Source organism: Physella acuta, unplaced genomic scaffold (assembly GCF_028476545.2).
Source record: "Physella acuta isolate Inbredline_101_S28 unplaced genomic scaffold, ASM2847654v3 ptg000426l, whole genome shotgun sequence".
NCBI lineage: Eukaryota > Metazoa > Mollusca > Gastropoda > Physidae > Physella > Physella acuta.
Genome location: NW_026731945.1, coordinates 379,917 through 392,542, shown reverse-complemented (window position 1 = coordinate 392,542; position 12,626 = coordinate 379,917). Strand labels below are relative to the sequence as shown.

General features: G+C 34.2%; 1 protein-coding gene across 1 annotated transcript; it reads right to left on the bottom strand.

Moving 5' to 3' along the window:
• Positions 1 to 7,882: 7,882 nt before the first annotated feature.
• On the bottom strand, positions 7,883 to 9,646 carry LOC131942783 (kelch-like protein 8). Its single transcript, XM_059302710.1, has one exon. It carries the CDS (start codon positions 9,644 to 9,646, stop codon positions 7,883 to 7,885), a length of 1,764 nt encoding a protein of 587 aa, XP_059158693.1.
• Positions 9,647 to 12,626: the final 2,980 nt, after the last annotated feature.

The window sequence follows — 12,626 nt, the reverse complement described above, 5'->3', positions numbered from 1 at the left end:
GTTGTAGGAAGATCTGTAATGTAGATAAAAATAACCAATAAGCTTTATACAAACATACGCACACGAATACATACACACATATATGTATATATATTTACATATATATATATATTTATATATATATATATATTGATATTGATATGTATATATACAACACAATGTTATGTTTTCAAAGACAGGCACACATATACATACATATATATATATATATATATATATATATATATATATATATATATATATATATATATATATATATATAATTATCTACGTGGGGACCTTGCGGGAACCACCACCACGTAAGCGAGCATAGCCTTCCCTCCCTCTCCAGGCGGAACGCTACCACCACCACCAGCCTGGTGAAGTCTGGTTCACACCAAATGTTTACAATCGTAGAGCCCGGTCGAATTAGTGACGTGTATTAGAGGCAGATTATTTATTTTTAAACGATTTGCAACTTAGAGAAGGTAATTAAGAGGAGGCTGTTTTAACGGGGGTGGGTGGTGTAGGGGTGGGGGAAGTGAGGTTGGGAGTTATAGCGACGTATAGTACGCCGGGGGTTGGCTCGTTTAATTATACATTTCTAGCATAAAAGACCATGAGCGTACACAATGTAGACAAGTTCAAGAGCTTCCAGTTGCTCACCCAAAAGTCTCGAGTTCGGACATTACACACATTTAGAATTTGTACAATCATTTCATAATACTCTATGCATCGGTACGTAGTGTGTTAATCACTATTTGACCCGATATAAAGCAACTTAACGGTTCCCGTATACCTACTATGATGTTAAAAAAAGTAAAGTTCTCCTTCCAAAACATGGGGCAATAGAAGTAGAGTGCACTTTTTTATGTGACCTTGGCATACGAAGAGATAATATGGTCAGTACTATGCCTAGTCGCACTTACATTCCCTAAAGTGAGTTAGGTTCCCATCAGAGCTTGCTGGTTAGCAGTCCAGATCTCTACCGCTAGGCCACTCCGTCCCATACTATCATGTTACTGATATTTATATATCCAGGAAACTACACCCACATCCATGCTCCTTCAACTACAAAACTTGAAGCTACCCAGATATATTTTAAAATTCATTATTGGAATCAATTTAGTAGAATTTTCTTGCCTTATATTCTAGACAACAAATTGCAAAGTCTTATGTTCATATAAAAGAATTTTTTTTTTCGCCTTGGCTTTATCTCATGCATTTAAACAATCGAACTATCACAATGTATCAAGGATAAAATAATTAAATTACAATAATTACCGAACACCTAAAACTAAATTAAATATTTAGCTTTAATCAAGTTATAGTAAACAGAAAGCTAAAGTTTAAACATTAGTTATTGATCTTTATAGATGTGCTTTTATGCGATAAGCGCTTAACAAGATTTAAACAATAATTATTATTTGAAACACATTAAAGTTATTTAATCCGTGCACTCATAATGTTTTTGGTTGTAATAGATTTTACATACCTTTTATTATATTTAGATCTATAAAAGATTTCTAATGTCGTAGATTCAAAACAAGCACGGTCGAATGCAAAAGTTAGTAAACAATGTTGACATTGAATAGTCGTATCTCTTTGGTGCGAGAAAATAGGTTTTATTTGTTAACATTTTTAGTAGGCAAAAGATGATGTGTAGTCAAATATATCAGTGATCTATTAAATAATGATACGCTGGCAAACATATACATATGCATATATTATCTCACATTATAACTCTCCTCCCCATCACACAACCACTAAAAAATTAAATTTCCTATTCCCCAACACGGACAATACACTATGCGACAGTATAGTTTTTTACTTTCTCGTATACAGAGTATTGAGATGGTCAAGATTGTTATGGAAAACATTTCGCATACGAGGGATTATCAAACAACTATAGTCACGCAACTATAATACTAAACAACCACTAACGGGTATCAAAACAAGGCAGAAGGAAATTAAGGCTCTTCAAAACTTAATTTATTTAATAACAGATACACTCAGTGGCGTCGCTAGGTTGGGTACCACCCGGTGCGGCACCTAATGGTTTCACCCCTACCCACCCTCGCCCCAGACGTAGATTGACGTGTCAGTTATTACAATTCTCAAGAAACTTTTTTTTCCTCAGGCATATTTTAGTTGGTGTCACCCCCCCCCCCCCCCTCCACCGATGACAGCTATAAACTGTGTCCAGATAATACTAAAGATCTTCATATATAGTCGGTTATATATACAGCTCGATGGAGTATTGTTTTCTACAACGTTTGCAGGTTTGCATCATGGTGTCACTCCCCCTCACCCCCCCCCCCCCCCCCATACATACACACTTTTAAAGGGATTTGTCAATTTTGCTCTTAAAAAGACTTTTTAACTCTAATTAATCATCTTTTTAACTGGAATGATCGTTTTTACAAGCTTTTATTTAACTCACTTCCTCTGTCGTCAGACTGTCGTCAGTCTAGATCGAAACGCAGGAATGAAAATTCGGAAACTTCTACTTGACCGATACGATTCACATTTACCACGTGGTCAAGACAAAAAGACAATGCAATCTGAAACTAAATTTGACTTAATTGGATGCATAATTAATGTTTTATGAATTAATTAAAATTTGACCGAATTAGTAGGCATGTCTATCCAACCACACCACACGTGTCATTACGTTCAATAGCTGCGCCATCAGGTTTAATAGCTGCACCATCACGTTCAATAGACGCGCAATGGTTTTTAGTCATGTAACACTATTGTAAATAAAACATGTAAAGTACTGAAATTTTTTTTCATAAAAAACGTTTTAATAACAAGCTTTTATGTAATGATGCACTAAAAAGTAGAAAATAAATTATACACTACTCTTTAAATTACTATAAAGAAAAGCGTGGGTCTCTTTTCAAATATTAGTAAAGGTATCCAATAGGTACTAAAGTGACCCACGCTTTTCTTTATAGTAATTTAAATGGTAGTGTATCATTTATTTTCTACTTTTTAGTGCATCATTACATAAAAGCTTGTTATTTTTTAGCCATCTTTTAAAGCGTGGGTTTCTTCTCAAATATTAGTAAAGGTATTCAATAGGTACTAAAGTGACCCACGCTTTTATTTATAGTAATTTAAATGGTAGTGTATAATTTATTTTCTACTTTTTAGTGTATCATTACATACAAGCTTGTTATTAAAACGTTTTTTATAAAAAAAATTTCTATATATATTTTGCTATTTTTTCCTTGTGTCACTCCCCTAAATGGTATCACGCGGTGCGGTCCTTATCCTCACTAACACAGTCTATTTAAACACTAAACGCAAATGCTAGTACGAAAACTAAGAAACAGTTGCAAATATTACGAAACAAACTTACACTGATTCTGTAAGAGATCTAAACAAAACTGAGGCTATCACACACGTTCTAACACACCTTATATATACCCTTACAGAAAACAGGTACAAAACGTTTGTCATAACTAGAGCACGAGGATTGAACAGGGACGAACGGGAGAGGGTACAAAGTACAAACAACATTCACCACCATTCATCCCCCTTCACTTGTTCACTACACAGCACAAGTAGGTGTACACACACACACATACATATATATATATATATATATATATATATATATATATATATATATATATATATATATAATATATATATATATATATATATATATATATATATATATATATATATATATATATATATATATATATATATTTATATATATATATATATATATATATATATATATATATATATATATATATATATATATATATAAATAATATATACATATATATATATGTATATATATATATATATATATATATATATATATATATATATATATATATATATATATATATATATAATTATGTGCCTATAAAAACATAAAGAAATTACTTGAATACGAGTTTAAGCATAATTGTCTACTAATATGTAACTAGAAAAAAAATGATTTAATTTCCAGGCAGTAACCGATTTCATCAAAGCCGTTTCTTCTCACTTGATATGGGATGGCCTCGGCAAAGTGATAGTGTGGTATTGAAGTCCTGGCAGCTTATTATTTAACTGAAACTTAAACCAACGCTAATATCCACATTCGGCCTTAGCTTTAATCTTAGGCTAATCCTTTAACTCAGGCTAATCCTAAAAATAACTAATCTTCTACTACAGTCATCCACAGCCACAATGTTGTTTGAAACTTCCATCTTGTGTCGCGTTGACGTTGAGGCCGACTGTCATAGATTTCGTTCCTTGACGGTCAAGTCGGTAAAGCTCATGGCTGCTAAACCGAAAAGTTTTGATTTCCAGCCCTTAGGTAGATGAGGTTCGTTAGTTGGGGACAGACACTCTTCTAGTAGAGACAACTCCAAAAATCAAGCAACTGCTTCCTTGTAGTTTGTTCTTTGTTGGACAAAGGCTATGGAAGCAAATCCAAAAAGTAAAGGAGGATGAAATCGAAGTCAACTTCCTATATGGCGTATGCCAAGTTGTCATGCATATACTTAATTGTGTTGGAAAGAATCTATCACACGGAGTCTATCACATACATGAGTAACCCAAATTTTGCTATTTTTTTTAAACGAATACAAATGAAGATCTTTTTTCTTTGGCTTTCTGCATCTTGGTTTGACTGCCCGTTCAGTCAATGTTTTAACTGCATAAATAATGCTTCACAAACACGAGTAAAGCAATACAGTTCTCACATTGAAAAACATGCCAGGTTTATTAACACGCATTCACACTGTAGCCTACTTCGGACAATGGCCAGGGTATTACGACCAATGCTCGCATTGACCAGCCAAAGTACTAAAGCCGCTGATAAATTTAAAATCTTCGGACAATGGCCAGGGGTTACTGGCCATTGCGCGCATTGGCCGGAGAATGTACGAAATACATTGTTAGTATCTTCTCCTTAGTGATATTTCTTGCTGCTAGTGGTTGTTGCGATGCGAGATGCTGGTACAGGGCCGTCGAAACAAGATAAAGTAGTTTCACTTTAAACACAAAATCCTTCGATTTATCTGGTTCTTTGATTGATATTTATTTACAGTATGTATCTACCACAGTTGACTGTGAAGGGATGCCTACAATAGCTATAGTAGAAGGATGGCTTGGAGATAACAATACTTGAACTACAATAACTATTAGGTCCTTACGATAACCAAGCGACAACTATATGATGACTGACCCTTCTAACCTATCTCTGTCTTTATATACTCCTAATCTCTAAGTCCTAACTTAATTAAATGTCACTCACCTTCTAATAGCTAATATGCTACAGAAGTGTTGGCTACATTTTTTACGTTTCATACATGACACAACGCTAATAGTCATAAGCAAAAGGGACGTTACTCTAAACGTACATAATTGATTACGCTATCTTCTACTATAATAAATTATATAATATGCATTCATAACAGTTGTAATATTTTTACAAGCTTTTATTTAACTCATTTCCTCTGTCTGTCGTTAGTCGTCAGTCTGTCTGTCTAGATCGAAACGCCGGAGTGAAAATTCGGACATTTCTACTTGACCGATACGATTCACATTTGGCACGTGGGTCAAGACATGAAGACAATGCAATCTGAAATTAAATTTGATTTAATTGGATGCCTAATTATTTTTTTATGAATTAACTAAAATTTGGACCGAATTAGTAGGCATGTCTATCCAACCACACCACACGCGTCATCAGGTTCAATAGCTGCGCCATCACGTTCATATGTTTCTTGACCTCGGCATATAAAGCGATAATGTGGTCAGCCCATGTGCCTCTACTTTCCATAACGTGAGTTAGGTACCCATCAGAGTTGGGTGGACTCATTAAGTTTCACTAATTGAACTCGGATTCGAACACGAAACTATCCGGTTAGCAGTCTGGCACCCACCACTCGGTCACGCTGTGGCCAAACCCCCTATGGTCAAAGCCCCTATGGTCAAAGCTCCGCTGTGGTCAAACCCCCTATGGTCAAAGCACCTGTGGTCAAAGGTCCGCGCACCAACTGTGGCAAAGCACATACATGAATAACCCATATTTTGCTATTTTTTTTTTTACAAATGAACACCGGTGGTGAATTGTTTAATTTACAATGGCAGTCTGCCTCTTGCTTTGGCGGAACGTTTGGCATATATTGCATTTCATACAGAATGCAAACAATAGTGAAGCAATACAGTTCTGACAATAAAAACGAATTTAATGTCATGTAGCATAGTCTTCATGTCTTGACCTACTTTCCAACTACGAACCGTATCCATAAACTAGAAGTGTCTGCAATTTCGCTTGGGTGTTTCGATCTAGACAAACTGACAACAGTCTTACGATTGACGAGGACGTGAGTTAAATAAAAGCTTGTAATAAAACAACTAAGACTAAAGTACTAAAAATGTTTTCATAAAAAACGTTTTAATAACATGCTTTTATATAATATTGCATTAAAAGGAGAAAATAAATTATATACTTCTACTTAAATAAATATATATATTAAAGCGTGGTTCTCTTCTTAATTATTAGTACTAAAGTGACCAACGTTTTTTCTTTAAAGTTATTTAAATAGTAGTGTATAATTTAGTTTTAGTGAATTATTACATTAAAGCTTGTTATTTAATTTAAATGTTTTATGCATTTTTAAATTTATTATCAACGCTTAACATCCAATATTTTCTCACAAATGTGTTTATAGCATTGGAAGAATATATTGTCTAAGTATTTATTGATTGGGCTGCTTTATTTGGTGATTAAACTTGTGCTGACCAAATTTCAAACTATTCCATCTAAATTAGGATTTTAAAATAAATGTATACAATTTTAAAAGGAGAAAAACATTAAACAAGTACTAAAACAATCTATTTACATTTTATTATCGTGTAAACAAGCATATAAAAAAGGTAATTTCAAGTAAATGTGTGACAGTCTATTTCTACAGTAGCATTTTCATATCTTCCACTCACTTATTAATCAAGATAGTTTTTAATCATTAAGTATCTTGTTTGTATGCTGTCATAATCATCTGTAAATTTTAATAATAAAAAAGTATAGTGTTTTAAAAGAAATCATGCCATTTATAAATTAAATCCCTACTTGTGTATATGCAATTAAATGGTATAAGTTATAAAATCCCTTAATTAATATATTAAAAAAAGTGTAAAAAAATGAAATCCCAAAATTAATATATCCTGTAAACACTACACATTGTTCGGCAATTGATATAACCAAAGATACAAGGCTGCTCCAAATCTGACGCAGGATCATAGGTAATGTATGGTTGACGTAACTCTAACCCTAACCCTGGTAATGGTCATTAAAATACAGTTGAAATAGGCTCTACTTAAAATATATAAAGCTTGAAAATGTTTATCTGTTGAACATGGTCAGGAAATATTTTTATAAATTTTATCTCTAATAAATGTTTATTTGGAATATTTACAAAATAATAAATTTATTATAACGCTAAGCTAAATATAAAACAATTTGGAGTTTCACATTGTAAAACACAACTACAACACACAAGATGTGACTATCAATATGTTGCCGTTTGTCAATGGTTTTTAAAGACAACATCTCCTAAAAGAAAAAGCTAATGCGCTGGTTCATCATAAAGGTTAGAACTGGTCAAAGTATTTTTCTAATAACACTTTAATAATGTTTTTCTTATAAAACAATAAACTATTGATTTTAAAATCATTGAATGTGTGGTAAACTCTATACCATTACCAAAGTTCGTTTCGTAATTTGCAGAAAGCTTATTTGCTTAAAAAATATAAAAAGAAATAAAAGCTACAAAAAGAACACAAATAAAATAATTGTTCTCCATTTGTAAGCATTAGAAATGTGTTTTTACGGTTAAATAAATCAACCAATTATCCATCATATTCGATGGTCACAGCTTTACAGTTATTTACGGAAAAATGTCTTTGGGAGTGTAGCTGGAACGAAATTTGAACATGTACCATCATATCCCCAGTGAGATATAAATGTAAGATGTCCAGGAACAGTATTTTTCCTATTTGCATCTGGCGGATCTGACTTATAGCTATTTCCGAAAATAATCAATTTTTCGTTGTAGGTTAAAGCACCGTATTGTTTCCTTTGGAAATCCCATAGTTTAGAAACAAATTTTATCTCAATTCTTTTTAACGGCGATGCATTCAAAATAACCCACAGAGAGCCATTTGTCAGTAATATGTAGCTGTGTTTGTCGTTCTTGAAAGTGGTCAGCTGGTCTGCTGGTCCATCCAAATCGGTTAGTTTGGTACAAACGGCTGACGGAAACTCGTAATTGTGAACAACTGTATTTACATTGTTGTTTTGAGTTTCAGAGGAGAAAATTAGAAGAGAGTTTTCAAAGATAGTTGCATGCTTTACATCTAATTGCGTTGGAATTTTTGTGATTTTTTTAAAATCCAAACTTCTTGGATTGATATGATAAATTACATTATCACTTTTGTCTAAGACGTAAATAAACTGCCCATGAGAAAAAAGTAACACATTGTTACAGGGCAGATTCAAAACTTCTTTCCAGACATTCCCAGAGAGGACAAACAATTTATATTGCTGCGTGTTTGGCATGTTAAGAGGTTTTCCTATTGCGTACAAGTCTGAGTCAAACGTCACAAGCTGAATACTTTCTTTTAAACCATCACAAGTTGGCAAGTCGAACCAAGTCTCATCACTAGCAAGTATTGCTCTAAACTGTCCATCTGTTCTTGCATAAACCCCAACGTGTGTAAAGCTACTACACGATCTGTGCATAGCAGCTGTTAACCACTGGCCGTCTCTTGAAGGTTGGGCTTGGTACGCTAAAGCGCTGACGATAATATCTCTAAAGTCTTTATTTTCAAAACACATTTTTAGATGATAAACTTGTGTTAAAACCGCAGGAGTAACTAGATATGTTCGAACCAGACTCAGTAATTCTGTCAGCTTATCTTTTCTAGATACATGCTCGGTTAATGCAACAATAAGCGAGTTACCAGAAGGTACTTTTTCCAGTTTACTGCCATCTTTTTCTATGTCGACTATTATGTTTGTGTTAGTAATATCTGTGTTAGCTTTATTTGGAGCATAGCAGTCGACCCATCGTATCACTGATTCTAACACGATATCTTCACTACTGACACAAAGTTCCTGGCTTTTTATCAAATCCCGAACTTCGTTGAAAGTCAGTTGTAGATATGTTGCTGATATACTAATGTTTTCAAAGTTTCTCAACATGAAGCTTTGAAGCTTATCTAGAACAATAGTTGAGCCAAAAAGTTTAGCTGTTACGTAAATGTTTTCCCAGTTGTCCATTGTAATAGACTTAGCTGCAAATCTTTCACACATTTTTACCATAAAATTAATCTGCAACATGTGCACAGCCCTCCAAACGTGAATGAAATTATCCAAGGTTAAAACTTCGACACCTGTGTAAAGTGTTTTCAGAATCAGCTGAAATATTTCATAGGAAACATCTTTTAACTCAACGCAGTTTTCTGTGACCTCTCTCATACCTGATCGAAGCAACGCTTGGAAAAATTCAGAGCAGGCCGCAAGAACGAGCTTATGACACGTGATTGTGTCATCTTTTATCCTGATTGTAAAGTCGAGAAACATTTTGTCTGTCCACATGATCCCCAGGCATTTCACAATCTCAGAACGTATTTCAAGTGTGTTCATGTTTTACGGATATCTGTAATGTATATTAAAAAAAAAAATGATCGAAAATTTATTATAATATGTATATATATATATATATATATATATATATATATATATATAAATATATATATATATAATATATATATTATATAATTAAAAATGTCGTAGTAGAATATAGTATAAATACAGTAGAATAAAAAAATAAATAATATTAAATAAAAATCTGCAAACAACAAATTAAAATATTAAACAAACCATCCTGCAAACAAAACGACGCCGCACAATATACTCAACATATAAAAATTAACACCCAGCGGCCCAAATCCGTTTATCGTACACAGCCCTCTCACACACTGCATCCATTTAACCCCACGTTCCACAACCTACTCATCCCACACTAGACACACGACCCCACACATACACCGAACACTCCCATCCCAGACATACACAACATAACCAGGGTGGGCGCTATTCATAGGAGGGCGGAAAAATTTGTAATCGCCATTATTAAAAAGTACCTAATAAGTAACAACTTTATTATATTATATAAACTATAAACAGGGTACGGTTAATATACAAAGGCCTAGCGATCTATTTCGGTCTTAGGATGAACTATCAATTTTGCGCCCCTCCCCACCTTAAATTAGGCTTAAATATATAGTTATTCGCGTTGGTGAAAATGCGCCCCCACTTTCCTTATTTGGAAAGGTAGGTGCGCTTTTTACAAGTCACTTTACATTTTTATTTGGGTGTCAAGCAATTGATGTAGAAAACAATTAAATAATTACGTAATACCAAGTAGCAGTAAACATGCATTATTTAAATTGTATATAATTCAGTAATGAGTGTTTTAAATCATTAGCTACCACGTTTGGTACCCCCTTTGGGTCGGTGCCTGTGGCGGCCGCCCCACCCGCATTTCCCTAGCCACGCCTCTATTAATATATATTATGCTATATATATATATATATATATATATATATATATATATATATATATATATATATATATATATATATATATATGCGAGGTAGGGCGTTTTAATAAGTTTTAACTAGGGCACTAAATAATCTGGTGTAATGACCGCTATCCGACAGCCGCGGAGGGAGCGGACACCCCGGGTTCATTTGGGATGACACTGACAGAAGTCACTACTAATGAAATCCCAACAACTTGACGTGAGCTCGTTATTGATGTCTAGGAGTAAAACACGACAAATTGAAGAGACTCAACACGACTTAAAACTGTCAATACCCTTTTAATAAGTGTACAAGAAACTACGACACTGGGTCTGTACAAAATGTACAGACTTTAAGAGTACAATAAATAAACTCAAAACTCCAACTTACAGTTAAAGAAAATCACTATATATCACAGCTGTGGCTTAGTATATTAAACACCATTAAAGAACATTACTTGACACAACTGAATGGCATTATAAATACCACAAATATTAATAAGAGACATATTGCCTCCACAACAATAGAAACCCAAAAAAGGTCAACCTATCACCGATGTGACAAGGGGTGCAATTATACACCAGGACAAAATATCAGTAATACTACAAATGGTCACACAATACGTTATATAAGGTGATAAAAATATGCCACAAACTACACAACTGAAAATGGCGCACAAAACATACGGCACATCTCTCTCCTAGTCCAAAGGTCAATGAGGCTCCCTTTAGACTTGAACTGCACGAGATTAAATACAGCTCAGTATTAGGGGAGATCACTCACAAGTCCTACGACTATTGGTTGAGGATCTGTTAAGGATCCTCACGGTCGCAAGATCATTGGTCGAGGATCTGCTAGGGATTAAACAATCCAATCACATGACGTGACGGAGTTCAGTTGACCGATGAGAACCGGTGAACTAACAACTCTCCCAAGATCAACCACATAACTTAGGAGACTAAATAATATAAATAAATAAAAAAACTAAGTAGATCACACTGGCGCCAGCACTGCACACCCCACCCCACCCCACACATACACCCCACACCACACCCACACATACACCACACACTCCAGCCCAAAATTACAACACACACCCAACCCCACAAATACACGCCACCCCACCCCACACATACACCAAACACCCCACCCTAGAGAGTAGAAGGGAGTTAAGTAGAAGAGAGTAACTGACAGTATGATGGAATGGAGTAGAGTATATAGGAGTATAGTGGATATGTATTATTATCCTTCTAAATACTTTAAGTTGTAGTATTCGGCTACTAAACTCGCGAAGTCCAAGTGACGTCATATACGCACCTATTGTGCGTAGATAAGTTTATTATGTAAAATGTGATAATTTCTATTATTTAAAAAAAAAAAACTTCGTTTGTATTGAAACATACTTTTCACAAATAAATTATTTTTTAAATTAAATTCTAGAGAGTCAATCAATTCTGTTCTTATTAACTGAATCTGATATTATTTCGATATTAGTACCATAGTCAAGACACAACATGCCTATAAACTGTCGATTCCAATGGTTACGTACCAAATAATGCTTTCATAACATATGTACATGTGTAGTAGTAATACATTATTCTTAATACACTTGATTTCACTTAACTTTATATATTCAAATGAATCTGTTCCCACAAACCAGAGTGACGAAATATTTCATTATCGAATTACCAATAGCGTATTTTTAGATCATACGTTTTTAAAATAAGTCTTTTAATGTAAAGAATGCCGGCACTATGTTTCTTGGATCTTAGTTGTTTGGGCGCGGGTTTGTCCACAATATAGCCCAGACGCCCACGGACGAGCTGTGTGAACAAACCTTGAGTGTGCAATAATCACACTACGTATTCGTGTGAGAGAACATCCCTCAGCGAGTGACCTGGTGTCAGGGGTATCGTTGGGGCTCTTGAGAGCAAACTAAACCGTAGAAAATTATTTCAATCGGTCCTGAACTTTACACTGGATCCTTCGGTATAAGCAATGCTTGTTTGTTCATGCGCATTGTATTCTACATTACACAC

Coding starts and splice junctions, on each gene's coding strand:
- LOC131942783 (XM_059302710.1), bottom strand. CDS start 9,646: ATGAACACACTTGAAATACGTTCTGAGATTGTGAAATGCCTGGGGATC.